The sequence below is a fragment of the Oryctolagus cuniculus genome, chromosome 10, assembly GCF_964237555.1.
Source record: "Oryctolagus cuniculus chromosome 10, mOryCun1.1, whole genome shotgun sequence".
In the NCBI taxonomy this organism is placed as follows: Eukaryota; Metazoa; Chordata; class Mammalia; order Lagomorpha; family Leporidae; genus Oryctolagus; species Oryctolagus cuniculus.
The window spans coordinates 93,209,089-93,226,847 of NC_091441.1; the positions used below are offsets into that span (position 1 = coordinate 93,209,089).

At 40.4% G+C, this 17,759-nt stretch overlaps 1 protein-coding gene across 7 annotated transcripts in view; it reads left to right on the top strand.

Moving 5' to 3' along the window:
- Positions 1-17,759, top strand: part of TASOR (transcription activation suppressor) — a 61,914-nt gene that overhangs the window by 23,875 nt on the left and 20,280 nt on the right. For all 7 annotated transcript variants that reach the window (XR_007921897.2, XR_011379505.1, XM_008260820.4 and 4 more), the window contains exons 12-17: positions 4,553-4,625; positions 4,710-4,781; positions 6,677-7,378; positions 11,762-12,159; positions 12,902-13,046; positions 14,738-14,797. Coding sequence is in view for 5 of the 7 variants with exons in the window: in XM_008260820.4 (XP_008259042.2) it covers positions 4,553-4,625; positions 4,710-4,781; positions 6,677-7,378; positions 11,762-12,159; positions 12,902-13,046; positions 14,738-14,797 (1,450 nt within the window). In the remaining 2 variants the exon portion in view is untranslated. The remainder of the gene's footprint in view (positions 1-4,552; positions 4,626-4,709; positions 4,782-6,676; positions 7,379-11,761; positions 12,160-12,901; positions 13,047-14,737; positions 14,798-17,759) is intronic.

Genomic DNA, 17,759 nt, shown 5'->3' on the forward strand with positions numbered 1-17,759 from the left:
ATTTACTTATTTATTTGAAAGGCGGAGTCACAGAGAGGCAGAGGCAGAGAGAGCAAGCGAGATCTTCCATCTTGTGCTTCGCTCCCCAGATGGCTGCAGTGGTTGGAGCTGTGCCAAGCCGAAACCAGGAGACAGGAGCTTCTGCCTGGTCTCCCATGTGGGTGCAGAGGCCCAAGCACTTGGGCCTTTTTCTACTGCTCTCCCAGGCCATAACGGAGAGCTGGATTGGAAGAGGAGCAGCAAGGACTCAAACCGGTGCCCATATGGGATGTCAACACTGCGGGTGGCCGCTTTACCCTTTATGCCATGATGATGCCATTTTTTGGAAGAAATTTATGTTAGAACTGAGATAGCTAAAAAAATTAATAAAATTTAAAAAAAGAAATGAGATAGCTTCCATCTGATGGCTCACTTTATAGATATCTGCAACAGCTGACATTGGGACAGGTTGAAGGCAGGAGATGGGTGGCAGGAGCCCAACTATCTTACTCTCTTAGTGTGATTAGTTTGTAATTTCCTGAGATGCAAATTTAAAATAAATTGAGTTTCTTATGTTTTATACTTGTGCAGGTATTCTATGTATGTTGTAGATATTAATATTCAAGGATATTTTTATTATTGAAATTGCTTTAGGGGCCGGTGCTGTGGTGCAGCGGGATAAAGCCCTTGCCTGAAGTGCCAGCATCCCATATGGGCGCCGGTCCTAGTACCAGCTGCTCCTCTTCCGATCCAGCTCTCTGCTGTGGCCTGGGAAAGCAGTAGAAGGTGGCCTAAGTCCTTGGGCCCCTGCACTCACATGGGAGACCTGGGAGAAGCTCCTGGCTTCTGGCTTTGGATTGGCGCAGCTCTTTTTTTTTTCCTAGATTTATTTTATTTATTTGAAAGGTAGTGTTAAAGGAAGACACACACACACACACACACACACACAGAGTGATATCTTTCATCTGCTGGTTCACTCTCCAGATAAATGTCTGCAACAGCCAGGATCCTGGAACTCCATCTGGGTCTCTCACGGTGCAGGGGCTCAAGCACTTGGGCCGTCTTCTATTACTTTTCTGAGGTGCATTAACAGGGAGCTGCAACAGTAGTGGAGCAGCCTGGGGACCCATGCTGTCGTAATAGAGTATCCTGGCTGCTCCTCTTCCAATCCTGTCCTCTGTTGATGGAATGGGAAAGCAGTAGAAGATGGGAGAGTTGGAAGAAGCTCCTGGCTTTGTATTGGCCCAGCTCTGCCCGTTGTGGCCATTTGGGAAGTGAACCAGTGAATGGAAGACCTTTGTCTTTGCCTTTCCCTCTCTTTGTCTTTAAAATGTTTAAAAAAGAAGAAGTGGAGCAGCTGGGTTGTGAGCTGGCACCTATATGGGATTGAAGGCAGCAGCTTAACCTGTTGTGCTATGACACTTGCCCATATACTATTCTTTTTCTTGAGTTACTGTGTAATATAGAATCTCTAATGTGGAATTAAAGAAAAGTGTTTAGTAAGGCCTGCTTTTCTATATGTATATATATAAATTTTTTTGACAGAGAGACAGAGAGGTCTTCCTTTCTGTTGGTTCACCCCACAAATGGCCGCTACGGTCAGCGCGCTGCGCCGATCCGAAGCCAGGAGCCAGGTACTTCTTCCTGGTCTCCCATGCGGGTACAGGGCCCAAGCACTTAGGCCATCCTCCACCGCCTTCCCGGGCCACAACAGAGAGCTGGACTGGAAGAGGAGCAACCGGGACTGGAATCTGGAGTGCCGGCGACGGAGGATTAGCCTAGTGAGCCTTGGCGCCAGCCCTGGTTTTTTTTTTTTTTAAACGAAAGAATGGTTGTCACATTTTAATTGAATGCTTTGTTTAGAAATTTGGGTCACTGTTGATGAATGAGGTTGACTTGAAATTTCTTTCACATCATGCTTGTCTATTTCTTGCATGAATGTTTTTATACTAGCTTCTCAGAATGAGCTGGGTAGTTTGGCAAGAGGTAGATGTACAGTGATCCTTTGGTATTCGTGAGGTATTAGTTCCAAGACCCCCTGCTGATAACAAACTCCATGGATATTGAATTCCCTTACATAAATGGCACAGTATTTGCCTGTAACTTATGTATATTTTCCCATATGTTTTAAATCATCTCTAGATCACTTGTAGTACCTAACACAATATACATGTTATATAGCTATGCTGTATTTTTCATGGAATAATGAAAGTCTGTACATGTTCAGAACATACAGACTTTGTAGGCCTGAGTAGTACACAAATGAGATATATGGCAAACAATGTCCAAGGCAGAAGAAAAACTAAAGAAATATGTAATGGTGAGACTTCAGTAGAACAGATACGCATATCACTTTATTCTCGTGGATTCAGCACAGTGCTTGGAATGTGGCAAGTTCAAATTTTTCTATTTGGAACATTTTGGATTTTGTTATTTTGAAGATTTTTGTTCTGAGGTTGGTTGAAATCATGGATTCACAACTCAGGGATATGGAGGGTAGACTGTATCTTATTACAGAGAACATAATTGCAAAACTTGTTTAGGAATGATTTAAATGTATTGATTTCAATCATAGTAGAGAAGGTTTTCGGTTTTCTTGGATCAATTTCTATACATTATGCTTTTGTTTATTTAGGAATTTGTTCGTTTCTTGTAAACTTTCAAATTTACTGGGATAAAATAATTTATATAGTCTATTTTTAGTGTCTCCTATAATCACTTTTCCATATTTATTATTTTTTTACTAGTCATTTTAACCAGAGGTTTGTCAGTGTTATTAGTCTTATTAGTCTTTTTTTTTTTTTTTTTGGCCAGGCAGAGTTAGAGAGAGACAGAGAGAAAGGTCTTCCTTCCATTGGTTCACCCCCCTAATGGCCACTACAGCCGGTGCAGTGCGCCAATTTGAAGCCAGAAGCCGGGTGCTTCCTCCCAGTCTCCCATGCAGGTGCAGGGACCCAAGCACTTGGGCCATCCTCCACTGCCCTCCTGGGCCACAGCAGAGAGCTAGACTGGAGGAGGAGCAACTGGGACTAGTACTTGGCACCCCAACCGGGACTAGAACCCGGTGTGCCGGTGCTGCAGGCGGAGGACTAGCCAAGTGAGCCACAGCACCGGCCAGTGTTATTAGTCATATGAATGAAATACTTATTTTAACCCTTTCTGTTATATTACTATTAATTTCTGCTTTTTTATTCTAGTTTATTTTGTTGTTTATTCTCAAGTTGGAAAAAAAGGTTAATGAATACCCAGCTTCAAATACTGCTTTAGTTGTGTTCTGTGTGTTGGTGTAGTTTCATTATTTAATTATTAGTGTTTTCAAATTTCCATAGGCTATCTCTTGACATGTGATATAGAGATACATACTGAGATCTGTCTTTCTGGACTTGTCTGATGTGTTTATCCTAGCCTATCACCTTTTGGCCAGTTATAAGTACTATAATGCCTGTAGACTGTCCATTGTAATTGTCTGTTAGAACTTGCCTTTGCTTATGATGTTGCCTCTCCTGAAATGTCTTTCCCATAACTCAGGCTTTTGTTGATTCAGAATCCACCTTCAGTACCCTCCCAGAAAATCTTTCTTCTTTCTTACTACCATAGCAGACTATATATTGTTTTCCATTCTTGCTGTGCTTTTGTAAATTTCTAAAGGAACTTCTCTTTCTTATATAACTGTTGATGTTACTTGTGTTACTCTCTAGGTATGAACTTCTCATGAATAAGGACGTTGCCTTGCTTATCTTTAGTTATCTCTGGCAGGGAAAATTGCCCAATGTGTGAAAAGACGTTGATTTAATATGTGTGGAATTAGATTATGGTAACATATTTTATTGTAGATCAGCCTGAACTCTCTACACAGGCAGCATTTCAAAGCATGTTTCAAAGCATATTTTACATCCAGCATCCAACACACTGCCTTGACAATTAATAACGCCTTTTGATTTGATAAAGGAAATATTTGAAGTCTTTAGTTTTGTTCTTTTTAAAAATTAATTTATTTATTCGAAAGGCAGAGTTAGAGGAGAGAGAGAGAGAGGGAGTCTTTGATCTGCTGGTTCACTCCCCAGTTGGCCGCAATGGCTGGAGCTGTGCTGATCTGAAGACAGGAACCAGGAGCTTCTTCCGGGTGCAGGGGCCCAAGTGCTGGGCCATCTTCTACTGCTTTCCCAGGCCATAGCAGAGAGTTGGATCAGAAGTGGAGTGGCCAGGACTTGAACTGGTGCCCACATGCGATGCGGGCACTGCAGGCAGTGGCTTTCTTCCCTGTGCCACAGCGCTGGCCTCTAGTTTGGTTCTTAACTTCAGGGCAAGATGAACACATTGACTTTATGGTTAATTAAGGGCATTATTACGCTGACATTCTCTCATTCTGTTAAAAACAAGGAATTTTTACTTGATTCGAATCTAGTTAATTAATGAAGTCAGTACAGTTTGTAACCAACTCAGCAGCAATATTTTTCTCTTAAAAATATGGCCAAGAATTTGTTTTTTCTTCACATTTAGTAGGAAGTGCTATGTTCCTCAGTATGTCAATTAATAAAGCAGATACAACTTCTTCCCCTTCTCAAAAATACAGGTTCTTGTTAAACCTTTGGGAGACCGAGGATACCTTTTTCTTCTTTCTCCTTATCAGATGGTTCCTCCATATGGTAGGTGGTCTCATTTTAACTTTAACAGTGCTTGTTTAACTTTTTCATTAAAACACATGGATGAATTTGGCTTCTGTTTTCTAGAACATCAGAGTGTCAAGTCTCGAGTCCTACATGCTTTGTTCCTATTTCAAGAACCTAGAGGCATAATTACTTGTAAGTTCTTTGAATATCTGAATCTAATTATTTACAGATACCTATATTTTATTGAAATTTTTCAGATAATGCACTAAGCATTTTGTTCTTTTTTACATATTTTGGGCATTATTGGTAGTATTCAGAAGTATCGATACAAAATACCAGATATATGACTCAGTTTCTTTTTAACTGAAAATTATTTTGATTATATCAGTGCTTCTGCTAATGAAGTTTTTTGGTTTGTTTGTTTTTTAAAGGTTTATTAATTTGAAAAACAGAAACAGCTCCCATTCATTAGTTGACTTCCCAAATGGCTGCAACAGCTGTGGCTAGTCTGGGCTGAAACCAAGAACTGGAAATGGAATCCAGGTCTCCCATGTGGGTGATATAAATTCCATTACTTGAGACCTCACTGTTGCCTCCCAGGGTCTATCTTAGCAGGAAACTCTAATCAGGGGACAGAGCCTGGCTATTGTACTCAGGGCCTTTGAAACGGGATTGTGGGCATCTGAACCCCAGGCCAAATGCCCATACCCATACTAACAAATTTTATTGTACCTTCTAATACCATTTTAGAGGGTTTCATATGATTGTTATTTTAGGTCAGTTTGTTTTTGCATTCAAATTTTAATGAGTATTGTGGGTGGCATTGTGTTTTTTAACAGTTAAGCTGACACTTAAGATGCCTGCATCTTACCTGCATCCTATACTGGATGGTTGAGGCCTGGCTCTGCTCTCCATGTCAGCTTCCTGCTAACACACACTGTGAGAGGTAGCAGGTGACGGTGTAAGTCATTGGATCCCTGCCACCCACATGGGAGACCCAGGTGGAGTCTGTGGCTCCTGCCGTTGACATAGTAGCCCACATATGTTGTAGACATTTTTGGGGGGTGAGCAAGAAGATGGGGGATCTTTCTATGTCTCTGCATTTCAAATGAACTTAAAAAAATTTTTGTAATGACTGTAAAGCATCATGTGGTAGGCTTAGTATTAGGCCACTCAAAATTAATAAGAATTTGTGACAGTGATGTCAGAGAAAATTTGCTATTTACCTTTTCTAAGAGCAAACTTGAATACTACAAATTAAGTTCCCACTAATGGGTTTCACTTTGGTTAAGTCTGAGTTTCTCAGTTGTAGCCTATCAGTGCTTGCTTATCTGTTGATGGGGAAGAGAGTTCATGAAAAGTTAAAGTTGCTGCTTTATAAGATAAGCAGGATTATCTCAGTTGGAACCTCAGATCTTGCCTCTATAATATTTCTCCTTATATTTTCCGTATCATTTGAATTGTGTAGGGGCAGTAGATCTTCAATGAATGGATTTTTTTTTTTTTTTTTTTTTTTGACAGGCAGAGAGGACAGTGAGAGAGAGACAGAGAGAAAGGTCTTCCTTTTTGCTGTTGGTTTACCCTCCAATGGCCGCCGCGGCCGGCGCGCTACGGCAGGTGCATTGCGCTGATCCAAAGGCAGGAGCCAGGTGCTTCTCCTGGTCTCCCATGCAGGTGCAGGGCCCAAGGACTTGGGCCATCCTCCACTGCACTCCCGGGCCATAGCAGAGAGCTGGCCTGGAAGAGGGGCAACCAGGACAGAATCCGGCGCCCTGACCGGGACTCGAACCCCGTGTGCCGGCGCCGCAAGGCGGAGGATTAGTCTAGTGAGCCGCGGCGCCGGCCAGAATGGATGTTTTTTCCTTTAAAAACGTGTTCTGCTCTTTCATTGGTTTTAGTTTCTTATGAACCTGTTTTAGGTCCTAGACTTAAGAAATATGCTATTCCTATTTGCTGCGTAACATGTATGTGTAGTATGGTACAACTTGTTCCCAATTATGAGTAAAATGTCACAATTTGGTAATATGTAGATCTGTATTTGATGAGTTTCTTGATTGCTAACGTGGTTTGCTTTTGTTTATTTACAGCACAAAAAGTTACAACCAGTGCAGCACCACAAGAGAGGCATGAGAGCATGCCAGGTGTATTAAAAATAGCCCAATTTTTACAGTTTTTTTTGATTCAGTGTCGAAAGGAATTCAAAAATATAAACACTATAAATTTTCATTCTGTTGTTGAAAAGTATGTAAGTGAATTTTTTAAGCGAGGTTTTGGTTCAGGTAAACGAGAGTTTATCATGTTTCCATATGATTCAAAATTAGATGATAAAAAATTCTTATACTCAGCTCCAAAAAATAAATCCCATATTGATAATTGTTTGCATACTTATATTTTTCGTCCTGAAATGTATCAGTTACCTATTTGCAAATTAAAAGATTTATTTGAAGAAAATAGAAAACTTCAACAATTTAGTCCACTTTCAGATTATGAAGGTCAAGAAGAAGAAATGAATGGTACAAGACTGAAATTTAGAAAACGAAATAGCTCAAGGGGTGAAACTATTATACCTGGGAAGCAAAAGTCATCTCATTCTTTGGATTATGATAAAGATAGAGTCAAAGAATTGATTAACTTAATTCAGTGCAGGAAAAAGAATGTGGGTGGGGACTCAGATACAGAAGATATGAGAAGCAAAACTGTCTTGAAGAGGAAACTTGAGGATCTACCTGAACATATGAGAAAACTTGCCAAAACCAGTAATTTATCTGAAAGTTACCATCTGTATGAAGGTAAAATATCAAGATTGCTTTTTTAACAACAAACAAAAGTACAGTGAAATAGTTCTGTTTCTTCCTATAATATAGGGATCTGCAGATTGAAGTGTGAGTGCCAAATCTAGACTGTCCCATTTTCACAATGCAGTCATGCCACTTAATTTATGTGTACATAGCTGCTTTTCACACAGAAATGATAGAGCATAGAGACAGGCTGTATGGCCCATGAAGCTTGAAATATTTATTAGCTGGTCTAGTACAGAAAACATGGGCCAACTCCTACTGCGGTACATCAGATTTCTGAGTTGTTTGGTTTAAGCTAACATGACAAAATTAAGTACCCAGAGCTATTACTCTAACAAGAGTTCTTGTACTTTATGTCCATATTGGAGAAATGCACCAGTAGAGTAGTGGGTTCTTTAAGGATGTTGTTTAATGAAAGGAACCTTTTAGTTGACAGAAATTGGAGACTTTTGTTTTAAGTGTTTCAGTATTATAAGTTCAAACCTTTTTTTTTTTTCCAGGCAGAGTTAGTGAGAGAGACAGAGAAAGGTCTTCCTTCCGTTGGTTCACCCCCAGAATGGCCGCTAAGGCCGGCGTGCTGCGCTGATCCGAAGCCAGGAGCCAGGTGCCTCCCCCTGGTCTCCCATGTGGGTGCAGGGCCCAAGCACTTGGGCCATCCTCCACTGCCTTCCTGGGACACAGCAGAGAGCTGGACCAGAAGAGGAGCAACTGGGACAGAATCCAGCGCCCCGACCGGGACTAGAACCCGGGGTGCCGGCGCCGCAGGCAGAGGATTAGCTTATTGTGACGTGGCACCGGCCAGTTCAAACATTTTTGTTATCTAGATTTTTCAGAGATTGACATGCTGGTCCATAAGCATGAAATTCGTTCTTTTGCATTCATGGACCATTGACAGAAAAATCTGTTTTGGATTGCTGCCACTAGTTGGTTTTTTTTGTTTTTTTTTGTTTTTTTTTTTTTTTTTTTTTATAAAGATTTACCTAATTATTTGCAAGGTAGAGTTAGTGAGAGAGAGGGAGACAGGGAGAGAGATCTCCCATGTGTTGGTTAAAATGGCATCAGTGGCCATGCCTGGGTGATGCCAAAGCTAGAAGCCTCACCTGGGTCTCCCAACTAGGTGAAGGAGCCCAAGTATTTAGACCATCTCCTGCTGCTTTCCGAAAAACATTAACAGGGAGCTGGGTTGGAAGCAGAGCAGCCAGGACTCGACCCAGCACCTAGATGGGATGCTGTGTCATCACAGGTAGCAACATGAACCGCTGCACCACAATGCTAGCCCCTGTTGCCACTACTTTGATTGTGGCAGATCTGAATATTCTTTATTCCCTACTGAAAAATTTACCCGTCTTTTCAGATGGATTGTTTCTGACTGCATTAGAGAGATCAATGTCCTTATTGCAGTTTTGTTCCCTTGGCAGTCTGTATTTGCATCCTCACTTTTCTGTTCTTTACCTCCTTTATTGTGCTACCGAGTATGTAATAACCACTACTATGTGTTGTTACTTAAATTAGGATGAAATAAAAATACACCTCGGCAGCCACACGACTGTTGTAGACAGTACAGGTAGTAGGCATTTCTAACATCACAGAAAGTTCTAACAGTGCTGTTGTCTGCAATAATTCTGGGTGTTTAGTTGACCTATGGCTCTTTCTAGTATTTTTTTTCTTATCCATGTTCTTGTCTTCTTAGTGGCCTTTGTGGCTTATTTATTTCACACATTTCAGTAATGTGTCATTTTCAATATTTTATTATTTGCTACCAATCTTATCTTGCAGAACTTGGCCTTTTAAAGAACGATTTGTGGCCGGCGCCGCTGTTCACTAGGCTAATCCTCTGCCTGCGGCGCCAGCACCCTGGGTTCTAGTCCAGGTTGGGGCGCTGGTTCTGTCCCGGTTGCTCCTCTTCCAGTCCAGCTCTCTGCTGTGGCCCGAGAAGGCAGTGGAGGATGTCCCAAGTGCTTGGGCCCTGCACCCCCATGGGAGACCAGGAGGAGGCACCTGGCTCCCGGCTTCAGATTGGCGTGGCATGCCGGCCTTAGCAGCCATTTGGGGAGTGAACCAATGGAAAGGAAGACCTTTCTCTCTGTCTAAATCTGCCTATCAAAAAAAAAAAAAAAACCACAACGATTTGTTGCATACTGGCTGTGTCCAGCTATGTTTTCCACTCTTTCACGTGCTCTTTGGTTAAAGCTCATATTTCTCCCTTGGATATGTCATGGTCAGTTCTTCCCTTTCTTTTTTTCTGAAGTCCTTTCGTTTATCTCAAGTATTATGTCTGCAGGTCAAATCTTTAAGCTTTCTGGCTGTTCTGTTTCTTAGTGGTCTTGTCTGCTTCCACTTATGCTGAATCTGTGATCTGTGCAGTTCCTGTAGATGCTTTTTGATACATGCTGTCTGAGGCTGTGACTTATGTCTGGAGAGTAGGCTTTATATCTATATATATCTATATGTAAGTATAACATATATATATAGCATTCAGTTCTGTAAGTGTTAGGCGTTATTCTCGTTTTATAGATGAGAAGATTGTCTCAGACAAACTAAGTAACTTTACTGAAAGTTAGGAAGTTAGTGGCAAAATCCATGACTTGTTCTGATTCCAAAGCCTCGTTCCTAAACTGCTGTATTTCTTAGTGCTAAGCATACAATAGGCATTGAGTAAATAAGATAATTATATTTTTGGTGTTTCTTTAGCTGGTAAATGAATGCTTAGGTGTATGTGGAAAAGTTGTGGGTGGGTGAAAAGTAGTTTTCATTAATAATTAAAAAGGTAGAAAAGCAATCTAATTACAATAGACCAAGGGAGAAATGGGGCAGAGAAAGAAGTTAGGTTAAAGTAGAACTATTAACTACCAGATTTGAATTCTGGGTGGTTCTTTCTTGTTTCTTAGTCATTTTGTACACTTATTTTTGAAAGTAAAGGTTTCAAGGATGAATCTTGACTTTTAAAAACCTTGAACTTAAACCAAAAAACAAAACAAAACTAAGAAAACAAACCAATCTTGGGTGGTGGTAAGCCTACCCATTTTATAAGTGGTAAGTTCCTAGTCCCTCACCCCTTGTTAACTTAACATCATCATTTTTGAGGTATAGTTTATATACAGTATACCCATTTTATTTTTTTATTTATTTTTTTAAAGATTTATTTATTTTTTTGAAAGTCAAAATTACAAAGAGAGAGGAGGAGGAGGAGAAAGAGGAGGGGAGAGAGTGAGAGAGGGAGGGAGGGAGCGAGGGAGGAAGGCGGTCTACCATCTGCTTGCTCATTCCCCAAATGGCCACATTTCCATTAGATGGAAGATCTCTCTCTCTCTCTCTACCTCTCCTCTCTCTGTGTAACTCTGACTTTTGAATAAATAAATCTTTAAAAAATATATATATATATATAAATATTGATTGTACTGACTTTGCAGATTTCAGACTGCTTGGAGCAGTGTTTTCTTGTATAGTACTTTTTTTCTTAGCATAGAGCAGCAAATAGATTTTCATTGATTTTTTCCCATAAAGTTTAATATCTTAGGTCATGTTTAGTAGAGATTTCTCTAATATCTCTACATCCTAGCTTCACTATGAATTTAAGTAATAGATAAGGCTTAGGTTTTAAGAATGCTAGCCTTAAAGACACAGCATAAGTATGAAGATGATAGAAATCAAGATCATGCTTTTTCTGTGAATTTAAGCATAATTTGTGTACCTTTTCTAACAATTGGCAAAAGAGCTAAGTGCAAATGTTTCATTTGTTGTCAAACATCTGGTTGATTTTGAGATTTTAGTGGTAGTTTAAGGTGACTACAATAATACTTATTTACAACTTACACTTATCTATAACTTTGTGCATGAGCTCATCTATTAATAGGATGCTTAAATTATACAAAAATTAAGAATTTTGGTCTGTGTGTAAAATTTTATTTTTTTATTTGAGAGGCATAGAGAAAAACAGATCTCCATCCCCTGGTTAATTCTCCAAATGCTTGCAACATCCAGGGCTAGGTTGGGCCAGGTTGAAGTCAAGGCAGAAACTGAGTCTGGGTCTTTCATGTGGGTGGTGGTGGGGACCCAGCTACTTGAAAAGCATCACCTGCCCCTTCCAAGGTGCATGTTAGCAGGAAGCTGGAATGGAGAGAAGAACCAGGACTCAAACCAGGCACTTCAGTATGGGACAGTGTGCCAAGTACCTACACATGTGCAAAATTGTGGAAAGAATTACATTTGTGCAGCACAGGGTGGGTTTAGATATAAAATGTAAGCCAGCTGCTGGAGTTGCTACCCTAAATGTCTTATAGTAATTAACTTCTAAGGTATATGTGATTTTTAATGTTTTTATGTAGGCTTTCAAACTTAACTTCAAGAGATGACTTTTCTTTATTTTTTTCTCAGAGTCTTCCCAGCCTGTTAGCTCTCTTGGGCATGATGCTGACGTGAGACAGCAGCAGCAGGATACCTGTAACTCTGGCACTGACATCCATAGGCTGTTTAATTGGCTGTCAGAAACACTAGCAAATGCACGCCATTCTGATGCATCCCTGACAGACACAGTCAACAAAGCCTTAGGACTGAGCACTGATGCTGCCTATGAAGAGCTGAGGCATGAGTATGAGTTGAGTTCTACACCAGATAAGAAAGAATATGAGCACCCTACTTGTACGAAAATTGAAAATGTACATTTTAAGGCCACTCAGAGCCCATTGCTAGAAGTTGATAAAGCATCTTTAAAGTATCCTGTCTCTATTTGTTCCAGTGAAGTAGGCACAGAGCATAAGCTACATTTGAAAGAAGTAAGCCTCTGTTTCTTCATTGTCTTGGTTTGTTTTTGTGTGTGTGAAAAGAGAGGATGTGGTTATGCTTCAGGGAGTGGTTTTTCTTTTCAGGAAAAAATAAAACTTTGGAGTAAAGGTGTTTATCTGAAGTGGTACTTGTAAGTTTTTCCTTATTAAAAAGAGATAAAAATCAAAGTTGTTGTTAAGGTTTTTCTGTTGTGATAATGGTAAGGCTGGGCAACTTATTTGTCAGAAAGGGATTCAGAAAGGGATTATTGTTAATAGATGGTTTTAGCATTCGTAGAAGACAGAATAGCATGGTAGGGAAGTAGTAAGGTTGCAGCCCACAACCGTAATATTTCCAAATGTACCCAATACTCTAAATTGGCCAAACACTGTCTGCTTCCTGTTTTTATTAAGTTTCACTGTAATAGCTGTTTCCATTCCTTTAGCTATTGACTATTACTGATTTTGCACTACATTGGCAGAGTTGAGTGGCCCACAGATCCTAAAATATTTACTGTGTGGTATTTCACTATAAATGTTTACTGATCTCTGTTCTAAATCCACATCTGATTAAGTTCGGAAGGGAGAAATTCTGTTTTAATTTTGAGATTATTGTCATGTTACCATGTTGGTTTTACTAAACTGTAATGTTTAGATGAAAGATAGTGAATTTACTGTGAAAAAAACTATTATTTATTCTTGACCCTAAAATTATTTGGAAAGAAAGCTATTGAATGTGTACCTTAATTTTTAGGATCCAAATATAATTAGCATGAATAATTTTGAAGATTGCAGTTTGTGTCCCACTATTCCTTTTGAACATGGATTCTGTAAACAGTCATTGAAATCAGATGATGTTGAGGAGACTGAAATACATTGGAAACTGATTCCAATTACAGGTAAGAACAAATGCACCAGGCTTTAGGTTTGCCTTGTTTTACCTTGGGACCAGTTTCCTGAGGATTTCATCTTCTAGAGTCTACTCCTGAATCACTAGATGCTTGATTGTAGCTGCTTCTGAAATCTTCAGTATCTTCTTTTGAACCATACAGTGTTCGTCACTAAATGTTGCTCTTGTCAGCATCAGCAAGTATCTGTTACAGAGATGAAATGTTGCTCTTTGAGCAGCCAGTTAAATGGTGTCTTTATGTAGTCATGTTGAAGTTCAACTATTTGAAAGAAATTTGATCTCTTATATTTGATTATCTTTAAGTTATCGAATGCAGGGGGCCGGCGCCGTGGCTCACTTGGTTAATCCTCCGCCTGTGGCGCTGGCATCCAATATGGGTGCTGGGTTCTAGTTCTGGTTGCTCCTCTTCCAGTCCAGCTCTCTGCTGTGGCCCGGGAAGGCAGTGGAGGATGGCCCAAATGCTTGGGCTCCTGCATGCGCATGGGAGACCACGAAGAAGCACCTGGCTCCTGGCTTCGGATCGGTGTAGCTCCAGCCATAGCAGCCATTTGAGGGGTGAAGCAACAGAAGGAAGACCTTTCTCTCTGTCCTCCCTGTCTATCTCTCTGTGTCTATAACTCTACCTGTCAAATGAAAAAAAAAAGTTATCAAATGCAAATATCCTAGGAAAGCTTAATTGAACCATGGGACAAGAATAGTTGAGCAAATGTTGAAAGGTATCATTTTGGAGAATTCTCATTTCTTGGAGCAAACACAAGTTCTTAGTCATCTTTGTTAGCTAACCATTTTGGAAATATTTCCAAGGCATATCATTGCCATTCCTAGGTCTTTTTTTAATCTTTAAAAAGTCAAACAACTTTTTGCTTAAAATGATGGACTGGCTTACAACCTAGAACCTACTGAGGACACCAAGGACTCTGAGAAGAATTTGTAAAACTTGATGAGTTTCCATTGGCTTCTGCATCATTCTCTACCTTTTTTTTTTTTTTTTTCAAGATTTTATTTATTTGAGAGGTCAAGTTACAGTCAGAGACAGAGAGAAAGGTCTTCCTTCCAGTGGTTCACTCCCCAAATAGCCACAATGGCTGGAGCTATGCCGATCCGAAGCCAGGAGCCAGGTGCTTTTTCCTGGTTTCCTATGTGGGTGCAGGGGCCCAAGGACCTAGGCCATCTTGTACTGTTTTCCCAGGCCACAGCCCAGAGCTGGATTGGAAGAGGAGCACCTGGAACTAGAACCGGCACCCATATGAGATGCCGGTGCCGCAGGCGTAGGATTAACCTACTGCGCCATTGTGTCGGCCCCATCATTCTCTGAGCAAGAGACCTGGAGGTGATGATGGAGAGGAAACTAACTCTCTTTTCTGAGCTTGAGTCCTTGACTTGAGTGGGAGGAACACTGTAAGGAAGTGGTTGATGGAAGATTATCCCAGCCCTTCTTTGTTTAGACACCTTCATACTGGGTTTTGAAAGCCCAAATTTGAAGGTGCATCTATGATATTCCATCATCGCCTGAATGGTAAGAAAAGCAACTTTACATTTTTGAATGACCCTTCAGAATTATTTTGGGGGATGGAAGGAAATGTTACTATTTGTTAGCATTTGAGGTTGTCTGGAAGTTGCTTAATAGGTATTGCTGATGTCTGAGGAGAGTCTACAAATCTAATGGATGCTTTCCCTCAGGAGGGAATTCAAGAAGCCCAGAAGACCAGCAGGGGAAACACGGTGAGAAACAAACATCAGGTGAGAAGGCTCCCTTTGCTTTTCCTCCCACTGTTCCTTTCAGCATTTCTATTTGAATTTCTAATTCTCTATCACTAGGGTGTTGATTTAAGTTCTGCTGTTTTCATAGCATTTTGAAAATACCACATTTATATTTAAACCATTGAGTTGTATCAAATAGATTTAATCCAAATGTCACACAAGATATTCATAGAGATTAAGTTCTCTTTCCCTATTGTAGACTATCTGATGAGTTGAGAAAACAGGATATTATCCTAATCTTTTTTTGTAGGATATCCTAACAGAAATAGTCTTCAGGTTTCTTTTAAGTTTAAGAAAGACCAAGAGGTAAAATCATTTATCTTTTAAATACACTGTTCTTAGGCTTCTTGAGTTTTTTAACCCAGTTCTCTTTCCCTTCTAATTATAAAGTTAATTTCCAGAGGTTTAAATGAGAGATTAAGAAACTTGTAGATTCCAGAAACAGAGATAACTGCCGGTAGTTGCAGTGCTTGCCTAGGAGAGAGTTCCTTTGTGTGAATGCAGCCAGTTTCCTTCTGCTAGTTTGATGGTGGTCTTTTTCACTGTTTGCATTTCATTGTATCTTATTCTTTGGTAAATCTAAGTGCTTTTTTTTTAATTGGGAAATAAATCTAAATGAATTTCTTAGTAGATTCATTTTCTTTGGGAATTAGAGAAACAAACTTTAGTAATTTTCTTCAAGAAAGCCTTTGTTTCCTCCTAGGAAGGATGATTTAAAGAAAAAAAAAAAGGCAGATAAATAACATTGGAAAGTGCACAGATCCTTACTGTAGTTTGTTGAAACTTCACATGTATGCCCTTGAGCCCCCCACCCAAATCTATGTAGAACAGTTCGGAAACCTCATAAGTTTGTCCTGTGCATCATTCCAGTCAGTACTCTCCCCCCCCCCCTTTTTTTTAAGATTTTATTTTTTATTTATTTGAAAGGCATAGTTACAGAGGCAGAGAGAGAGAGAGAGAGAGGTCTTCCTTCCTCTAGTTCATTCCTCCAATGGCTGCAACAGTGGAGCTGGGTCAATCCGAAGCCAGGAACCTGGAGATTCTTCCAGGTCTCCTATGTGGGTGCAGGGGCCCGAGGACTAGGGTCCTCTTATATTGCTTTCCCAGGCCATAGCAGAGAGCTGCATCGGTAGTGGAACAACTGGGACTCAAACCTGCACCCATATGGGAAGTTGGCACTGCAGATGGCAGCTTTACCTGCTACGCTGCAGCGCCTACCCCTCGCCCTGTTTCTAACAGGCAACTGCTAATCTGAGTTTTTTTTTTTTTTTTTTTTTTTTTTAAGATTTATTTTATTTATTTGAAAGACAGAGTTACAGATAGAGGTAGGACAGAGAAGTCTTCCATCTGCTGGCTCACTCCCCAGATGGCTGCAACGGCTGGAGCTGTGCCAATCTGAAGCTTGGAGCCAGGAGCTTCCTCCGGATATTCCATGTGGGTGCAGGGACCCAAGGACTGGGGCCATCCTTTACTGGATTCCCAGGCCACAACAGAGAGCTGGATTGGAAGAGGAGCAGCCAGGACTAGAACCGGTGCCCATGTGGGATGCCGGCGCTTTAGGCCAGGGCTTTAACCTGCTGCGCCACCATGCTGGCCCTCAAAATGATTGATCTTAAAATCATAGAGATATTTGTGCAAAAGGGATTTAGATGGTTCCGGGTTTTGTGGTTCTGTTCTATTTTATTTTTTTAACTTTTATTTGAGAGGCAGAAAAACAGAATTCCCATCTACTGGTAAACTCCCAAATGCCTGCAATGGCTGGAGCTAGGCCTGGCCAAAATTAGAAGCTTGGAAACCAATCCAGAACTCTTAAGTGAGTGACAGGGACCTAACTGTGTGAGTCATCAGCTGCCTCATGAGCTCCACTTGAGAAGGAAACTGGAATCAGGAGCCAGAGCTACTTAGCAGGGTACTGTGATGTGGGACGTGGGCATCTGACTGTCATTTTAATTGCCAGGCTGCACAACTGCCCTGTGATTTAGAGGTTTTAAATATGGAAAGTTCTTCATATGGATTTAAGTTATGTATCAGATTTAAAAAAAGATCCTTCATCCATGGCCCATCAGAAATAAGCCTATTGGTCTGATACTTTAAATTTGGGGAGCAAATAATTCATTTAGAGTAATGAATAATTTAAAAGTTTAAAACTTATAGGTAGTACTCCCTGTTCTTTGTGTTTCAGATTTCTTTCCATTTAATAAGTCATATATTTGACATTATACATCATTTAAGAAGAATAAAAATGCTTGAGAAAGTAAGCTGTCCACCCCTAACTGCAGACACTAAGTTTCCTCCCCACCCTGAGGATCAATCACTTAACAATGTATTGGACTATTTCACACATTGTATACTACACTGAACCCCATTTTAAAAAACATTACTTGTTTATGAGATAAAGCTGTCACCTACTGGTTCAGACCTCAAATTCCTACAACATTTGCGCCTGGGCTAGACTTAAAACTGAGAGCTACGGACCCATATGGGTGGCAGGGATCCAGTACGTTTGCCATCACCTGCTGCTTCTCAGAGTGTGCATTATCAGGAAGCTGGAATTGGAACACGAACCAAGGCACTTCAGTATGAGATGTAGACATTCCAGGTGGCATCTTAACCCATGTGACAAATGCCTACCCCCGGTTTGGTATCTTAACCACTAGGTCAAATACTTACTTGTAAATTGCATTTTAATACTGCAGATTTAAGACATATTCAGGATATTGTGTTCCTCTGTCATTTTATAGAACTCAGATTTTCTGATTTGTCAGTTTCATACTGTTTTAATTTTTTTTTTAAAGATTTTATTTATTTACTTGAGAGGTAGAGTTACGGACAGTGAGAGGGAGACGGAAAGGTCCTCTGTCCGTTGGTTCACTCTCCAAATGGCCTCAATGGCCGGAGCGTGCTGATCCGGAGCTAGGAGCCAGGTACCTCCTCCTGGTCT